At 34.5% G+C, this 19,477-nt stretch overlaps 2 protein-coding genes across 2 annotated transcripts; one reads left to right on the forward strand and one right to left on the reverse strand.

The window, feature by feature from the left end:
• The first annotated feature begins 9,074 nt into the window (after window positions 1-9,074).
• LOC127129635 (uncharacterized) lies at window positions 9,075-9,735 on the forward strand. The gene is made up of 2 exons (XM_051058786.1): window positions 9,075-9,429; window positions 9,584-9,735. The coding sequence occupies exons 1-2, from the start codon at window positions 9,075-9,077 to the stop codon at window positions 9,733-9,735; spliced, it is 507 nt and encodes a 168-aa protein (XP_050914743.1).
• A 1,357-nt stretch (window positions 9,736-11,092) lies between these two features.
• LOC127132499 (hydrophobic protein RCI2B) lies at window positions 11,093-12,434 on the reverse strand. Its single transcript, XM_051061454.1, has 3 exons — window positions 12,120-12,434; window positions 11,908-12,031; window positions 11,093-11,403 (listed from the first exon to the last, which is right to left on the reverse strand). Exons 1-2 carry the CDS (start codon window positions 12,198-12,200, stop codon window positions 11,948-11,950), a joined length of 165 nt encoding a protein of 54 aa, XP_050917411.1. The 5' UTR covers window positions 12,201-12,434; the 3' UTR covers window positions 11,093-11,403; window positions 11,908-11,947.
• Window positions 12,435-19,477: the final 7,043 nt, after the last annotated feature.

Genomic DNA, 19,477 nt, shown 5'->3' on the forward strand with positions numbered 1-19,477 from the left:
CACCTTTTATGTGCTCAACTTTGCATTTTTTTCTTAAGGTAATAATATCCTTCTCCTTTCGCCTTTTTTATTGTTTCAGTTTACTACTGTTAGCTTGAAATTTTTTAGCTGAAAGAGTATTGACAAAGAATGGTCATAACCACGTTTGAAAGATGCTAAGTGTCAAGAGCCTCAAACATAGCTTCGACACATTAACCATGTCGACTAAAAATGGTTCTATAACTTTGTTGGATGATCTGGGACATAGTGTATTTTAACACTCATGAAGCTTGGTTTGGAAGAGTCTCAAGAATAGATCCATAAGATTAGGATCACTCTCTCTTCATAATATATTCAGAATGTTGAAGAGGTTTAGATGAATCAACACTTCAACAAGGGTTGAGTTCGACACATCTATCAAATGTTATGGGATACGTGTCAAATATTGTGGAAATAACTGTTGCCGACGGTTACTATTGTACAATAATAATTCGTTCTCATTTGTGGGATCAGGGTCACAAATTTTATCTTATTCTCTATAGAACTAAAGTATCCAAGTCACATAGAGAAATAGTTCGCGAGAAAAATGCATGTCTGCATTCTTTCTTTAAGTCTTTTCAATTAAAACATTTACCTTTATGACATTTATTATACTTTTTATGTGTTTTCTTCTTCCTAAGAAATTTTACTTTGTTTCAATTAGAACTTACATTTAGTTTGTTAATATTCAAACGTTTAAAGTTCAATTACACACACTTTTCGTTGCACTTTTCTACACAAATTATCCTTAGTCATGGACTTATTTAGTGGGGACGATATACGTGATATTTCTTTGTGCACTAGGATGATTGATCCTTACTGGATGTGGTAACTTTAACATTGATACCTTATCTTGTAGATTTATAAGGATTAGTGATACTTATGACTCTATGAGAAGCTCTAAAGGTGACACTGATAGGTAAAGGGGTTCCCAGGATGAGGAGAACCTTGAGATTTCTGGAGAGGAAAATGGGGGAGAAAACTTATTTAGGCTTAATATTAGGGAGGTTGGTCATGATTTCACTTTCCCGTAAATACCCATGGTAAATACAAAGATGGTAGGGGAATATCGAGATGATTTAAAAGTCCACCCTTTTACTAAGAGTGTGTTAGGATGAAACATTTAATGAGGGAATGTAATGTTTTGAAGAAATTTAAAATGATTTGGACACAATTTATTGTTTGGATAAAAATAGGAATAATTTTTAAAATAATGGAAATCTATGAAATATTTTGTCCAAGTTAAATTTAATAATTTTGAAATGACACTAAAAATTAAAGAATTTGAAATATCTCTCAAACTCCATAGAATGTGAATGTCAACTTGATTATTATTATTATTATTATTATTATTATTATTATTATTATTATTATTATTATTATTATTATTATTATTATTATTATTATTATCATCACTATTATTATTATTATTATTATTATTATTATTTCAAACTTTGCAAGTTAATCCACATATTTTTCAAAATTTACAACCTTAAAATTTTTTTGAAAATAATGCAAATTGGTTCTTAATAATTTTCAAATTTTTAAAATTGGTCCCTTTAAATTTTTTAAAATTATAACTTAGTCCCTATTTTTCAAATTTTAAATTTGGCCCCAAAATTTTTAAAGTTATTAAAATGACCCCAAAAATTTTAACAATGAATGATTTTAATACTCTATCTAAACAAAATAATTTAATAATGAATGTATTTCAATGAAACCATTTAAGTTTCTTAGAATTTTTAATTTCTTAAAAATTTCCAATTATCTCATCAAAATCCACTCTAAGGTTTATAGGCGCTTGTGAATGGAAATTGTGATTAAAATACACAACACAAAACAAAAAATTTCCTTAAGTTGATCCTTACGAATATGCTTAATCAGTGATATAATGATTACCTCTTGTGATGATTAATCGTTGATGTAGAATACATAGAACAATCACAAAATGCACCGCTACTCAGTCCACACGAACAAAGGGTCTTCAATATCACTGCTAGCTGTTATGAATGAAGAAATTGAGAGAGATAAAATATGGCTAGGGTTTCACATAGTGGATTTTATCCAGTATAAATACTTTCGTACAAGGGTTCTATTTATAGAGTTGCTTGTGTGGGATGCAAGCTGAACAAACTCACTTATATGCACCGTACCTTATGGTATACTATATTTCACTCAAGTGCACCATAACTTACTTTGATCTGTATTTCACTAAGTGCATTGTATCTTACAGAGTTTCATAGTTCACTTAAGTACATCATACCTTACGGTGTACCATATTTCTCTAATTAACGCTAGTACTTCACAAGACTACAGAATCGAATAAGCTTCACTTATTCATTTTATATCTCATCAATTTGTCCTTATGCCACTTGCATAGCATTCATATAGTATTTTAATGGTGAGTCAATCTGATATAAATATTACTCCTAATATGTATACTTATACGGATAATTGATAACTTTTCACCCATGATTTGTGGGGTTTGATCATCTGACTTTACAATAAAATTTGACTACAAATAATTTAAGAATAATTTCCTTATGTTTAATGGGGTCTCACGATTAAGTCACACTTAATGCTTCATCAAACAGACTCGCTATTCTAGGAACTTTATAGATTTTAATAAAACATAATAAATAAGTGTTTTATTATTATTAATAGATAATTCAATACAAGTACCAAGTTCTAATAAAATTATTGGCTTTTAGGTATTACGCTAATAATTTCAACAACTAGGAACCTAATGATTACAAGGTTAGGTAGTATCTTGAACCTTGGACACATTTCAGAACTCACATTCATTATTTTATGCTTGTCAAAACTAAGGATAAGATGGTTTAGAAGGGATAGTAGGACCTCGTGTTTCTTACTGATGCGAATTAATATCCATGGTTGTTAAGAGATGTTATGGGGATGACTTGGGTATTTAAAGAGGTGCGTTGGATGAAGAATTCTTATCGGGATGTGGGACCTTCTGTTGAGTGATTGGTTTCTCACATAGAGCAAGAAAAACAAGTGTTTATTCTCTAGAATGGGATTTACAATCCCCTTCAACAAGTTTGAGGTGGGGTCCTGAATTATTTAAGAATTCCCCCCTCACAATTGCACCTAGTGAGTTGGGATTATGTGAAGGTATTTTACTATTGGTGTGAATATAAGAACGGTGTGGCAATCCTAAAGTTATTTTTCCATCTATTTAATGTGCAATGTACTTCTTCCATGACGGATCAGGAGCAATGGTGCTTTTGTTCTGTCAATCAAAGAAAATATTTGATGTTTACATAAATACTTTCAAGAACTTAAAATATTGGTGCTACATAGTTGTTCACCATATCCGTGAGGATAATGAGAGCTTGTGCGTCTTTTGGAGGGCTCTCCATCTTGCCCAATTCTTCGTAATCATAAACAAGTGTGGATAGATTCCCCAAGTATTGGAATTATAATCATTTTTAATAGAATCCAAATAAATATTTGTATAAGTCAAATGAATAGTTCCTAAAGGAAGAAAACTTAAAGTTTGAGCTTATTGACTTCTATGAGGGTCTAGGGTTTGTGGATAGAGTCAATCCTTAGGACGGGTTAGTGTCTCAGCAGATGTGACATTATATTGAGACACTATTGTTTATAGAGGTAGCTTTTGGGGAAGAAAAGAAGAAGATATTTGGTTAGTATAGGAATTAATCATTGTTTTCCTTGTCTTTAACATATAGCAGGGGTTTCCTTAACAAGTTGGCAAGATGAATAAGGGTCGTGGGAAGAACACCCTTCCACCTCCTTCTTCAAACCATATCATAGACATGACTTGGACGGTTGAGAAAGGAGTCATGGAAGAAGATACTATGGATCTATGTGCTTGCATGTATAGTCAAGAAGTGATCTAATATGGTAAAGCTTATGGATATAAAGAATGCAAGATAACTAGTAGCTACTTAGTTTTGACGATGACAACACTTGTAGTCAAGAAACTGTCGAAGATAATTTAAGTGGTCAAATATGCAGAAGATGGTTGGTCAAGCTATCATCTTGAATCAAGCTTTACATAAATGTAAAGTCAACACTATACTCCGACAAATTTCAAGTGGAGGCTTAGGTTTCAAGGATCATCAATGGTTTAACCTTTCAAACTCTTAGATCATGGTAATAAACATGGAAATATCTTAAGCCTCGTCAAGAAGACTCAAGGTTCTTTAGTGACGTTAAATACAAAGATAACCGTACCAAGACTTGAAGCTTCTGAGTGTGAAAGAGAGAGAAAGTGAAAGATCACCTGATCATGTTTGTTTGAGTGACCATAGTCTTGTAAAGACAATGTAATTTCTTGAAGTATTATGGAGAAACCACACATACACACACACACATTAAAAACATTGAGGTCCCTTTGGGGAAGAAAACATTGAGACGCATAAATTATGAGCTTTTAGTAGGTTGCGGGGGTTTGAAAAAAGACAGTTTAAAAAAAATATTTTCATTTTCAGAGTTCAAAATTTTTTTTGATAAAACATTTGAAAACAACAACGGAAAATCAATGGAAAGAAAATATGCGGAAAATAAAAAAAAATAATGGAAGAGAGAAGACACAAAAAATTATATAGATTTGGTCTAAATGAAGTTATCTAATCCTCTCCCTAAGACTTGATCTTGAGAGTATCCAATAATGCTTATGAGATTTTAGTAGATTGAGCTCACAAACCCCCTTATACAAGAAAAATGAAGTTTCAGGTTAACTTGCAACCAAACAAGGAACAACGGACTGAAGCAGTTAGTCTTCCTTTCAAACAGAAAACGAACTTTGAGCAGTTAGTCTCTAAGATTAAACCCTTTGGAATTTTATACAGGCTAATCTAAAAAAATGGAATTTTGAAGTGATTATCCTTCAATCTAAATTGGGGTTTTAAAGGGGTTGACCATGAATGGAACTGAGATTTTACACCAGGCTTTTCACGAACCAAATCGGGGTTCTACACAGGCTGGTCACGAACCCAATTAAGATTTTACACTAGGTTTATCTTGAACAAAATTGAGATTTTACATGAGGCTTATCTCAAACCAAATTGAGATTTTACACCAGACTTATCTCGAACAAAATAGAGCTTTTACACAAATTGAACTCACGAACCAAACTGACGACTTAATATTAAATCCCCAAACTAAGATTTTAACGGGTTTAGCTTTGAACCAAAACAAACATTCCCTTAAGAATAAATATTCAACCAATAGAAAATATCTCTTGGTGAATTTACAATATCACCCTTTCTAGAACCAAACCCCCACTTAAACACAAAAACTTTCTCGAAGCGTTATGGCTATGTTTTAGTGAAAGAAAGTAGAAAATATTTAGAGAGGGACAGAGTGTGTGTGTGCGGAGAGTGAAATAGATCACGTTTTTAGATGTGAAAAATTAAAGTGATAATCCTCTATTTATAGCCTAGATGTTGGCACAAAAATGGAAAAGATCCATAGGTCACTTTAATGTCCCAACCGATTAATTCATCAAGCCAATCAATTGGGTGACTAAAAACCGATTACAAATGTCCATTTTGGAAAGTTTTGATAGAGAGTTGTTAAATTTCTTTAATGCATTGTCCTAATTGATTATGAACACTATTTTCGCTAACCCAATCGATTGGGAATATGCTCCAATCGACTAGACAATTAAAAAACTTGTCCAAATTATCCTGACAACTCCTATTTCACCTGACTAGGCTCTAAAACATTTTAGATTGTTTTCTTTTAGAAATAGGTGCTTTTAAAAATGTTTTTTTTGTGTGTGTGATTTATCCATACTACTTTACAAAAATCCCTTGTATTTTTATAAAACACTGATCACTCAAACGCGATTGAGCGAGCTTTAAGACTTCATCTCTTTCACATTCTAAATCTTCAAGAATTTTCCCAATACACCAATCATATGATCACTTGCTTGAGTCTTCTTGTAGATGATACTTGAGATATATTTGAGTTAGATGTGATCATCAATAGATATAAATCATCAAAAACCTAGTTTATGAGGTTGATTCTGAGGAAGAGCTTTGAACAAATTATCTTGTGCATCTTTAACCGCTTACCACACTTTCTTCACAAGTTTTCATCAATTAAACTAAGTTGTCATCATCAAAACCAAACCATTATAGGTATGACTTTCTTATCTTTGATCACTTCTTGAGTGCACCTGCAAACACATAGTTCCACATTCACCCCCTTTTTTATGATGACAACACATCTCTTAGGGAGATGGTAAAAGAAAATAATAGGTTTATAATAATGAAGTTTTTAAACCCCCTTTCAAGTGACTAGAGAGTAGACTCTACTCCCGTTGAGCGTATACTTCTCCCTCTTTGTCATTATAAAAAAGGTGGGTAAAAGATGCAAGGCGGGAATGTAAACACATAGGAATTTAGAAAGGGAAAACAATCACAGTTCATTGAATTAAAGTACCGACAACTGGAAATTTCAGGAAATGAAGCAAAGCAAAATCGAAAAAGGGAAACACACTTAGAAACTAAGACACATAAGTAAGATAACTTTTTTCCATAAGCATCATCGTTCCTTGAGATGCTTCTCTTGACCTCTGCAACATCTTTGACTAGACCTTGTATGGATAGACTATTTTGTTTACGTATCTCCATGATGTTTTGTGTTGTTGTGTTGTTAGATTATTCCTAGTCTTCTTCTTTACAAGTTTATTCGTGTCTTAATTATCCATGTCCGGTGCTAATATTCATTTTTTCAAGTGAGGAACATCGATTTTATTGATAGATGACTCCACTCCTTCCCCCATAGTGTCGATATTAAAGTCACCCAAGAGTTTGGCGATTATTCCTCCATATGGAAGTCCTGATGTATGAGTTTCTTTATAGTGTGTCATGTGAAGAAATATGCCTTCTACCTTATTTGTTTGAAACTTTTTGATTATAAGCCAAATAGGGACGACATCACCCTTGATGATAAAGTTCGCGTTGATGTTTCTTGGAAGGAGGATGCTTGTGAGAAGATAGTGGATAACGCAAACTCTTGGTTTCAAGAAGCTTGTCTTGATAGGAAATTTTCTTTTCTCTGTGGGTTTTATAACGAGGGAACATATGGAAATGGAGTTCTTGAAATCTTTAAACTTTAGTGGTGCTACGTAGGTGTAGGTGACTCCTTGGATGGGCAGATCAAACATCCTTCCAAATTGATATTTATGGATATATATATTTTAACTCCTTTAATTGTTGATCTCAAACATGGTTGTTAAAATCGCAATTTTAAACCTAAACTATATAGATTTCACGTTTCCAAGTCATCATTTCGTATTAAATCTTAGGTAAAAACGTGTTTAGGTAAAATCGTATGCTAAGATGATTTTAAACGATCTAAATCACTCTGAAATCGGTGAAATCTTGTAAAATCATTGAATTTTACTCTTTGACCCGATTTTACCTTTTTTTTTGTCAAATTTTAAAAGACCCGTTTTATATTTTGGCCCATGAGAACTTCTCCCACACTTTTTAATTTTATTCACATTAAACGACTTCTCTATCACATGTGCTTTTTGGATAACCATTTGGATGTTACTTCTTATAATTTAGTGGATATTTATGTAGGTTGATACAAGTTTATGAATATTACACTTTATTTTGGTGATTTAGTATATAAGTGTTTGTGTGTGTAATATATATCGTGAATATAAATTAAATATTATTTTAATATGAGGTAAACTCTATGATTTTACGTTTTGATTTCACGTTTTGATTTTACCTAGGCAAAACAAGTCAAGATAAAAACTAGATTCTGACAACAAAGGGAAATTTGCTAATCTTTTTAGGGTTACGAATTCTAGGCAGGGAAGGGACAACAATGAGCATTTGACTGCGATTTTGGAGAGCATGGAATCCATTGAAGAGCTTATTTTTGTTTTATTTTCATGAGTTATTCTTATCAACTCATGGTAATTTTCTGTTTAACTATGAGTAGCTAAGCTACTTTTGAATAGTTCTTTAGAGATAAACATAATTATACTCTATTGGATCATATGAATATTTGAGATTATTTGAATAATTTTATTTTATAACTATTATTCAATTGTTCTTATTCTTACTGCTCTTTGCATGTTGACGAGCATTTGAAGTCATTTTAGATGACTAGAGATTATTGACCTTAAAAGTCTACCGAACTCAATTAGAGAAATTCTTCAACTTAGTGATTAACTAGTAATAGGTAATTAGAAGTTGTGGTTATAGAATTATCGAACTTAGAAACGCCTAGATTTACTTTGAATTCGCCTAAAGAATTAGATAATTATTGTCTAAATTAGTGAGATGTACATCAAAGAATTAGGTGCAGTGATCTTTTTAATTCGCCGAAAAATTATAGCGTAATTGTTATTAAAGTGATACACATTCATCCACATATAAAATTATAGGATTCGAAAAAAGATCTAATCGCTCTTCTTTATCGAAAATTTACTCTGAATTTTTTCTCGTGCTTATTTTTCGTATCAATCATATTTGAAAACTCTCCTTTTTATTTATTTTAAATCGCATTAGTATCACCATATTTAAATTCTCAACCCCTACAGAGACGAATTATTTTATTACTTTGACCGAATTAGTACACTTGCTAATAAAGTCATCAATGACCGAGAGTGACAATTGTACAAAGCGGTCTCCTTCTTACTTTGAACATGTTGACTCACACCTTCCAGATTCTCCAACTCCTAAATCAAAAAAAAAAAAAATTTCAAGGGTGTTCGCATTAGCAAACTATCTCCCCCATCGTCGTTACCAAAAATTACCCACATTAAAAAGATGCCGCTTTTTATTCATAACACATTGAGCGGATTATAGGTTGAAAGTGATGAAAAATATGGTTTTCGATCTGTTTCAGGTTTGCTCGATAAAGAAGAGGAAGACCACTAATTTGTCCTCAATTATCTTATACATGAGTTGAAGACGCATAGAGAATCATACACAAGGTTATACGTGAAAAAATAACATTACGATACAATTTTCAATGCTCTTGTTCCTTGTGTTAGTGGTCTGGTACCATATGAAAAGTGGATGTGTTTCCCTGAAATGAGACATCTTATTGCAAATGCTTATGATTGGGTGTGTATTGATTTGACACGATATAGTTTCTCGGAAGCATTTTTTCTACTTCGGAGTATGCCACCTCAAAATCCATTTGGACGTATCATGTGTATTGGATGGCTTTCAAAAACACAATATTTTGTTCAAGTTTATTTAAAATCGGGGTGTCCTATACCAAAGACATCACCGGAGTGGATGCCACATTTCACAAAAGAGACTGAAACTTGGTCATATCACTTTCTGGAAAGAATGGAAGAGTCTAACAAGTTAAGTTACATTGAAAGAGAATCAAATAAGGAAATATCAGAGAAGGAATCACCAATAAATATAGATTTAGGTGGTAACATATATTTTTATGCATTTTAGTTTTTTTCTAACAATGTAACTCGCTTATTGTATATAATATTGTTAATAATGTAATCTTGATTCAATTTGAGATTTATGTTATGCATATTATTCATTAATGTAATTTTTTTGACACTTTTCTGTTTCAGAAATTGGCCAAGCATATATACTAGTCTATATGAACAATACTAAGGGGAGTGATCCCGAATATGTATCTCCGGACACGCTCCATTTTAATGGTAAAAACAGCTACACAATATACTTTACAAACGTGCATCTCCGTAAACACCCTTATTTGTAAAAATATCGGGTGTTTCCGGATATGCATCTTCGAAATATGCTCAGATGAGAGGATAATGTTTCTAAGGTCTACATTGATCTAAAACTTGTATAAATAAGGGAGTCTCTCGTCCCATGTCCTTTACAAAAATACAACATGGCAGAATGAATACATATCTCCATCTTGCATATTTTTGTAATTTCAATGGCGCAAATTTTGCGCTTCAGTTTAGAGTCTCCGAGGATACACCTCTCGTCGATCTGAAATCCAAATTGAATAACTGTGATATCCAAAATTGAAGAGTTGTTAAGCTCGAGTATCGTTCATCATCGATCGACGATAAAGTAAATATATGGTTCATTAAATTTGAACTGAAGACGAATGAAGATTTAAAGGTTATGTAGAGTACATTTTACCGTTATCCATCAAATGATCCGATTGAAGTGGATGTGACGATTGCAAGATCGACCGAAGATATTCTAAGGATGTTGTAATGTCATGAATAACTCGTTTATAATGAAATATAATGTTAAATTTATGTTAACGATTATCTATGTAATATTAAGTATTTGAATGTTAATTTGTTTTGTTTTTTCATCATTCTACAATTGTTTTTGGGTTGACTTAACCGAACACATTCTAGTGATGCATATTCACTGAGTTTTAAATTAAGTTATTGCGAAGATACATCTTCGGATAAATTTTTGACAAAATAAACGTGATTTTTAATTTTACGCTGAGGAATGTATAAAAAAATATGTATCTTCCAAATTCTAAAGACTATTTTAACCTTTTAAGGTGGCGGGTGTTCAATTTAGAGAGCAATTCCCTTAAAGCAGACATGCCACAGACCTGACTGAAAAGGAAGATAGTCTAACCCAAATGCATGCTTGAAGGTTCACCATACTCCAAAGGAATAGCTAATTAGGCAAAGGAGAGATCTAGAGCATTGTATGTTAAGAATCTTTCTTAATTCTCTCTCACTCTATTAGAGTAAGAGTCGTGATTTTAAATCGTTGCCTCTGTAACCGCATCGGACCGCAATTGCGGTGTGATTTTAAAATTATATCTCCAACTATATTAGAAACTATATCAAACAGTTCCAATCATGACTCTTCAAATATTTTTATCAAAATCAAAATATTAGTATCGTAAAACTCAATTTACTTCCTATACAATAAAAAAAACTTAACCTTAAATGTTTTTCAATATTGTATTTAAAACACTTATCTATAAAAGTTCACAGCGCAACGGCTACAATGCACATCTTAACAAACGCAATTGCCGCAATCACAATACCAACAGCTCCAACCACAACCACAATTTAAAACTATGATAAGATGTGATAGCATTTTTGTAAGTAGTGCACATGGATGAATTGATTAAAAGGGTATATGTATCCACCCATTTTAAGAGTTGTAATAGTGAATATATTTTTGCCGGAATATATCGTTTCACCTTGAACGTATTTAATGAAAATTAAAGTGAAAAGATACATGAACAAGATTACATAGAGTTCATTTCAAACCAAGACAACAAGTTAAAAACAGTGGGAAAAAAAGGAATATCGCATTGAAAAGATATAAAAAAGAACAACTTTTGTCCATACATCACTGAATAATCTTACAAGAAACCAGATTCTGAAATGAAAGACATGAATGACACCCCTGAAAATTATTCATGATCCACCTGTTAAACAAAAAAAAGTCGAATATTTTCACTGTCAATAGAAGGAAAGTTAACTAAACAAAATGCAACAATTATAAAAGCCATATACTTAGATCTAAAAGAAAAATCAGTTAGTTAACAATTATAATAGTGTGAAAAGTTATTATTCAAATAAGAAAAGCATGACATAAGCCCAAGTTTTAAAAAAGTTCGCGACCTAGAAAACTGCAGCGACATAGCGACAAAACGGTATTAACATGTGTCGATACTATTTTTATGTTAAATACCGTGATTACCAAAATTAGTGCAAACACACACACAAAAAAAATGACTTCCGCACTGATACGACGACATTAATACAGACATAATTCTTTTAGAGATCTCGGTATTATATAAGTCGTAACATTTGTATTATTAAAAATTGCAAAAGTTATTACGTGACCGCAACACCAACGTGACCTTTTATTTAAGGTATAAGTAGAGCATTCAAAGTTTAAGACACTTAGAGAGAAAAAAGGTACTTACAAAAGGGAAATAGAAGGGTTACATAGAGGAAGATGATGAATCACTTAGTGATAATGTAAATAGCATAGAGAATTCCAGGAAGATAGCCAAAAAGAGTGAGAATCAAACAGATCCAGAACTCCTCCTATGTTAATATAGTAACAACAAACAATTAATGAAACATGAATAAAATTACAAAAATAATCCTTGAAAAGAAAGATGGTTTCACTTACTTCTAAGCCAAGCTTGGAGAAGACACCAAGAGGTGGGAGAACGATGGCAAGAAGGATATCGACGAAGGTAGCTGTACCCATTTTCTTTTGAGTTCAAATTTGAAAGGGAGAGAGAAAGTGGTAGAAAAGAAGAGTTTAGTTTACACAGAGAGGGTTGTTTTTGTTGTTAGGTATGATAAACTTAAAGACAGTGTATGCTATGAGATAAAGACGAATGAGGCGTGTAAGGAGTTAGGACCGGTAAATAAGAGAGTAGTACGACTATAGCCCCACTCCAAGGCTTATACAACCCTCCAAAAGAAGATGGAAGAGGGAGAGTTGGACATTAGTGACTTCGAGAATAAGGAGAGTAATCGAATTTGATTGATTAACCTACGAAGTACGGATACTCCAAAACACGACACCGGTATTGATACGACGACACCTCTAATAATTTGAAAAAATAAATAAATTAAATGTAATAACAAGTATCGGTGTAGGTGTCTGGCATAGACACGGATACGTCTTTTTTAGAGGTTTCGGTGTTAAATAGGATTATTGAGCTCAATAGATACTCAACAACAAAAGATGGAACAGTTACATGCTACCTAAAATCTACCGGCAAACATCAATGAGTTTGAGATGAAGGGATCATTTGTTAAATGAGGTAGAGTGGTAGACGTGTATATCGCAAAGAGAAGAAATGAGGTTGGAAGAATTTTTGGGTTTGTAAGATTTGCAAGAGTTAATGATAAATAGTGGTTAGAGAAACAATTCGAAGATATTTGATTCAGATCGTATAAAGCATGGATCAACATATCGAGATATGCAAGAACAAAGACATATTCTTTCTTTGTACTCATACACAACTTATTTGTTTACAACTGGCAGACATAGTAAGAGGATGAGAGATGCTGCCAGTGCTAAGGTAGCACTCAAAGATTTCCCCTAAATTGAAACACCATTTCAACGGATCGCATCGACATAATATAAGCAAGTGTCATCTAAAGACTCATCATTCAAAATTAAACACAAGGCTATAGAACGTGAGGTCTTATCAAACCCATCCAAAGAACAAGTTGCGTATACGGAGGCTGAGTCTTACAAGGAAAGAAGAAAAAGAAGAAGATGGTTGGAGATCATAAAATTAACGAAAAAAGAAAAAAGGAACAAGAAAATGATATCTTCGAGTTGTAGTTGTGTTAATTGAAAGCACTAAAAAAATCAAGAAACATCTAATCTATACTTGAATTTGGTAATGAGTGAACTATAAAAGAATCGTTGGATTATTCTACATGGAGATGTAGTAAAAGTGGCCAAAGATGTTCGAGATCTAGGGAAAGAGTTTGTTTGTTCCACAAAGGTGAAGAGGGAGAAATTATCGAAGAGTTGGAAGTAGAGGTTAAAGGTGGAAAAAGAGGTAGCTAAGGTGATATGGACTTGTTCGCGGTGTATTTTGGCAAACAACCTCTAGTTTTCCAAAACTTGTAGAATTGAGTTACTTGCAGGATCAACCACACAAATCCTAAGACATGTGCAAATCTAAATAATTTTGTAAATCTCTAGAACGAATTTTGTACCTTTCATTTGGCTTATCAAGTTTTTTATGTCGAAAGGTGTCGATTAAAAACGTTTAAATAGATGTAAATTTGACAAGATAAGATAAATGGCAGAAAATAACTGACGAAACATAAAGTGTCGAAAGGAGAAATGCAGAAAGATAATTGACTAGTAAACGCAAAGAGAAATTGGCAAAGAACTTTAAATTTATAACATAAAACTTTGAAAGAATTGGTGTTTGTTTACACATACATGTTCCAGATATGACTCTTTTCTCTCACACGAGTACTTTGAGTATTTGCAGGAATTTTGTACAAGTAATTTTTCACACCCTTTTTCTGATAACAACTATCCTATTTATATACAAACAAAATAACTGTTATTAACGAACAAATCCTAAAACTGTGACACTTGGCTTTCTTCCTTTCGCCAGATGCTTCCACGCGTCTTCTGCCAAACGTCACAACTCTTTTGAATTTAAAATCTCACTTTATGTCGAAATGACGTCTCTTTCCAGACTTTGTCGAATTGTCGAAATACCATAATATCATCCATACCTGTCAAATACGTCTTTCCATCTGCAAATATCTTGTCGAAATGTCAAACCATCATTTTGTCGAAGTGTCGAACAACACTCATCAACTGAACTGTTAATATCATGACGTCATTTGTCGAAAGGATCATTCTGCATACTAAATCTCATGGCGTCAAAAACGCATGTGTACAAATTGCCCCCCAGCAAAGATGTTTCGACTGTTTTGGAGAAACAGTCATTTGTTGTCAACCAGTGTTTTGATGCCATGTCATTTAATTTCATTATTCCCAAGTTTTTGTAATCTCAATTTCCAATATAGATTTCATCATTACACTTTCTCCAAAATGTCACGTCTAGCGCACGTTCAGAGTCTACCTCCATCATTTCCTAACATCATGGTTTCTTTTCAACTTCCACCTCTTCAACATCACCATGAAAATCGGCCACGTGTCCCACTATCACCATTAACATTTTAAAGCGTTTTTCATCATCTTCCTCCTATAAATACCCATAAACCTTTTTCCTCTGAACTCTTTTAACGCTTCAGAATCTCCTTTCTTCATACCCATTCTTAAACCTTCATATTTCCTGAGAAAAATCCTTTGTTCTTCCTAACAATGGCTCCTAACAAGCCTTCAAGCAGTAAGCATTCCAAGAAGAAACAAGATCCAGCTCTTTCCCCTGCACATGATTTGAAGGTAGCAATGACTATTGGAAATCAACAGTATGTTCCTGAACCTCCAAATGAGAAAGAAAAAGAATGCATCTACAAGTCCCAGGTATTGATTCCTGTTCTTATTTCTGGAAACTGTCACGCTATGTTAGGTCCCCTTCCAAATCCAGAGATTAAACCAGAACGTTTAAGAGAATCTTTTGCAACTTATTTTCATACCAAACCCATAGGCGCTGGAGTGAAACCTCAGCCTAAAGAGAAAATTGTAGAACAAAATGACCCATCGAGTTCGACGGATGCTGGAGAGTTGAACTTAACCTATTTGAATTACAACGGTATATTTAGAACTTGCCCATGGTCGAAGGACCCTTCAGATTACTTATCTTGGCTAGATAAAGTTGAAAAGGTTAAAGGGGATTTTTGGAAAGAAGTAGGCATTTTCGACCTTATTCAGTTGTCGAGAGTAGGTCCCAATATCTGCCCAAATATGCTTTTGGCTTCCCTCTACTTCTGGGACAGCACATATAACACCTTTCATCTTCCTTGTGGGATGGTTACGCCTACCCTTTTTGACGTGGCAACCATCGTTGGCCTTCACCCCAACGGTATAGATTTCGACCCCACTATCCTGAACGAAGATACCATCGCTTTCGACACTAGCCTCGCCCCATACTCTTTATTTACATCCTATTATCATGACAAGAGCACCACTGAAGTTTCAGATGTCAAACACATAGCTTTTCTAACTCTGTGGCTATCCAAATATGTGTTTTGCTCTCGTTCCCTCCAGGTTGCTAAGAGGTTCATCACCATGGCCAATCAGCTTCACGCAGGCACCAAACTATGCTTGAGTGAAATGATTTTGGTGAATCTCTATGAATCTTTGAGTGAAAGCGTACATCTTTTGAAAACCATCAAAACCCAAGGTAAAATCAACTTATCATGACCTTTCTGGCTCTTGCAATTATGGCTTAATGCCACCTTTGAAGCCACTCTTCCTGTAGCACCAGAAGTGAACGAAGAAGAAGTGAAAGGTAGGACTGTCGAATGGTCTAGGTTAGTGCAACTAACCCCAACTGATGAAGGTATTAGCCTTCGACAAGCCTTCAAAAGTTATGTCATGATGTTTGCCAAGAGGTATCAGTTTACTTCGACCATGGCACCTTTTGCTGACAGAAAAATTGGACCTAAATGGTTCACCCAACAACTGCCCCGAGAGATGCAGAAGGATGAAAATGTATTTTTGAATGTTTGGGAATCATTCTTAACCCCTAGGCTTCTTTTTTCCCATCGTAACGCCACTAAAACCCAAATCGCTTTGATAGTTTATCAACCCAATCTTGTTTCTCGACAGTTTGGCTTGATCCAATTAAAACCTCGACCCATATTCCCCAAGAAAGGGTCCATCATTTTCTACAACTCCCTTCATACTGAAGATGAGAGCAGAGAACTGTCGAAGAAGCTGACTGATGATTTTCTTGACATTCGACCAGTGATCTTTCGACCATCTTTTCTATGTACTCCTGAGTTTGACGAATGGTGGAAAGATTATTATTCCAATAGATTTTTTGACGTAGCAACTTTCACTACGCATTTAACAAATGCTTTCGCTTTTGTGCAGGACTGGACCAAAAAAGGTATTCAAAGACACATTAGGGAAATACAGAAATTTCAAAAATATTTCGAAACTGCGTATAAACCTGATGATCTTAGTCGAACCATACACGAAGCAGCAGTAGGATTAAAACGTAAATTGACGGAGAAGTTTGAAAAATTGTCATTGCCTTCAAATGTTCGACCAGAGGCGCGCTATGACTTGGCTTTCAGTTGTCATCCACCAAAATTTCCTCCTTTGCCAACTGCTGAATTTGGCGTGACATTTAGCCCTCCATTTCCAGATTGGTTCGTTTGTGGAGATTTTATGAAAATTCTCCGTCAACAGTACAAAAAACCTGCTGAGCGTGTGGTTCCGACTAAGTATCATCTGGGCGAATACCCGGGACACCTTCATATTGGAATAGAACACGTTCGCGTGGAAGATCCCATTCTTGAAGGTGTTCACCGAAAACATGATTTTTCTTTTGTTATTCTAACTGTATTATCATGTGTCTCTTATATTGCTTCTAAATTTCTTTTCTTTTCTTAGCCATAAGGATTCCTGCCAAGAAAACTTCTGTCGAAGCATCGCCAAATGCTGCTAAGAAACATTCGACAAAGGTACAACACTTTAACTCTTCTCATTTATTCTTTTCCCTTTTAAAAACTAACTGGCTTTGGTCTTCATGACTAGGTGAGTCGAAAACCCCCAACAGTCCAAAAAAGAAAGAATGAAGAGGAGAAAGAAGAGGATAAAGTTCCTGATGAAGAATCTGGTGACGAATCTCCAGAGCTAATCCCTCCTCCTAAGAAGAAGAAGAAAATCCAGAAGGTTTCTTCGCAAAGGTCCATCGTTAAATCAATTAGGAAGGATTCTGCAAGTACTCCCACTGCTAACCCTCAGTCGAAGAATACGGAGAGTGGGAAATCTAGCTTTAACACTGAGATTCCTGAGGTAAATCTTTATTTCGACTGTACTATTCATCTTCTTTGCCTCTCTTTCTTCTAAGCTTAGAGTTATTTTGAAGAAACAAGTGGTTGTCGAAAGAACACCTGAGAAAATTCTGGAGGAAACAGTCCAAGAAGAAGATATCCCCATAAGTGATCATGATAGGCAAACTGTAGCAGAATTCGACGCTACAATGGGTGAAGCTTCTGAAGACGAATATCCTTCTCATCCAGGATTAGATGCTGCAACTCAGGGTGACGATACTGACATGGAAGCTGGGGTCGAAGATGATCATGAAGACGAAACTGCCAAAGATGGGGGTGACCAGTCGAAACAAACAGAGGCTGAGCAAACTTTAGAGCGAAACACTCCACCTGCTCCTGACCAGACCCAAGGAAGTGGCAAATCAACTGGTTCGACTAGTTTCTCTCGCGAGGAACTTGAAAGTCTCAAAGTGCAGAAACCCTTAGAGTATCTGAAGGCTATGCTTAGTGCTCGTTTTAATTTCCAAGATTCTTCGCAGAGCAGTTCGACTACTTCTGGGGCCACTTCTGAAGCACCATCACTTGGCAACATCTTGACCAAGATTAAAACGAAAATCCTTGATGTTGATTTGTTCAAAATTTTGGAAGAAAACGCCCTTGCTCACCTTGAACTTAAGAAAATTCTGAAACAAGTAAACGTCTTGGAAGCTTCTGTTGAGGTTGGATGTTTCGTGATGGAGCTGATGACCCTTATTGACTTGGCGACTGCATACCTTCATCGTCAAAGAGATCTTACCCACCAAATCTCCTCAAAATCTGAAACTCAAACTGCTGAATGGGATGCTGTTGCGACTTCGACTGACAAAGTTTCAAAGTTGCAACAACTTTCTGAGACTTACGTCAAAGAAATTGCTGCTTGTGACGACAATATCCAAAAATGGGAGAAACAGATAGCAGCACTTCAAGAAAAGATCTCTCAAGAGAAAAAACGTAAAGTATCCATACAACAACCTAAGCAGAACGATATTGACGAGGAACTGAGGGTGGGTATTCGACATGCAGAGAAGGCCCAGCAACTTAGTCAAGAGATTGAGACTCTCTCTACTCACAAAAGTCTTTGTGATCATCGACTCTAGTTTCAGAGGAAGAAATTCGCGACGTTGAAGGAAACTTTTGCCAGTATTAATTTGTAGTCGAATTAATTTAACAATTCTCAGCCCTTTGAGGCTTTCTTTGTAATAACTTTAGTGCCATTTTTATTTGGCAAAGCTTATCACAGTTATGTTTACAATTATTCTACTATTATTTTTACTTCCTGCAATATTGGCTTATATTTTTTCAAATACTTGCCATTTATCTTTAGGATTCTCTCATCTTTCTCTATTTCTTCAATCTCATATGCGCCATTTGAAAAACATCTCACAATCTGGAAAGGTCCTTCCCACTTAGGAGACCATTTTCCCATTAACTTATCTTTTCGATCCATAGGAAGGATTGCTTTCCAAACAAGATCACCAATTAAGAAAGTCTTGAATTTTACTTTCTTATTGTAAAACTTTTCGACTCTTTCTTTTTGTCTCTTTATTAAATCTAGCGCACGCAGCCTTTCTTCGTTTAGATCAACTAATTCGTCCATCATCATACTCCAATATATATCTGATGGGATTTCATGATGCCTTTGCACTCTAACTGACTGCAAATATATTTCGATTGGTAAAACTGCATCATGTCCATAGGTCAACTTGAATGGAGTCGAATTTGTTGCTTCTTTTGGAGACGTTCGACAAGCCCATAAAACTTGATCTAAAGTTTTATGCCAGTTTCTAGGTTTTTCCCTACATGCTTCTTGATCAAATTTATCACTACCTTGTTGGCTGCTTCAACCTGCCCGTTGGCCTGAGCATAGTAAGGTGTCGAAGTAAGGAGTTTAAAACCTGTTTCTTGTGCAATTTTCTGCATGTTTTTACCAGTGAACACAGATCCTTGGTCTGTTGTTATTGTTTCAGGTATCCCAAATCTGTAAATTATGTATATTTGGATAAAATCTATGACTGCTTCTTGATCCACATTTACCAATGGTAT

Source organism: Lathyrus oleraceus, chromosome 3 (assembly GCF_024323335.1).
Source record: "Lathyrus oleraceus cultivar Zhongwan6 chromosome 3, CAAS_Psat_ZW6_1.0, whole genome shotgun sequence".
Lineage (NCBI taxonomy): Eukaryota > Viridiplantae > Streptophyta > Magnoliopsida > Fabales > Fabaceae > Lathyrus > Lathyrus oleraceus.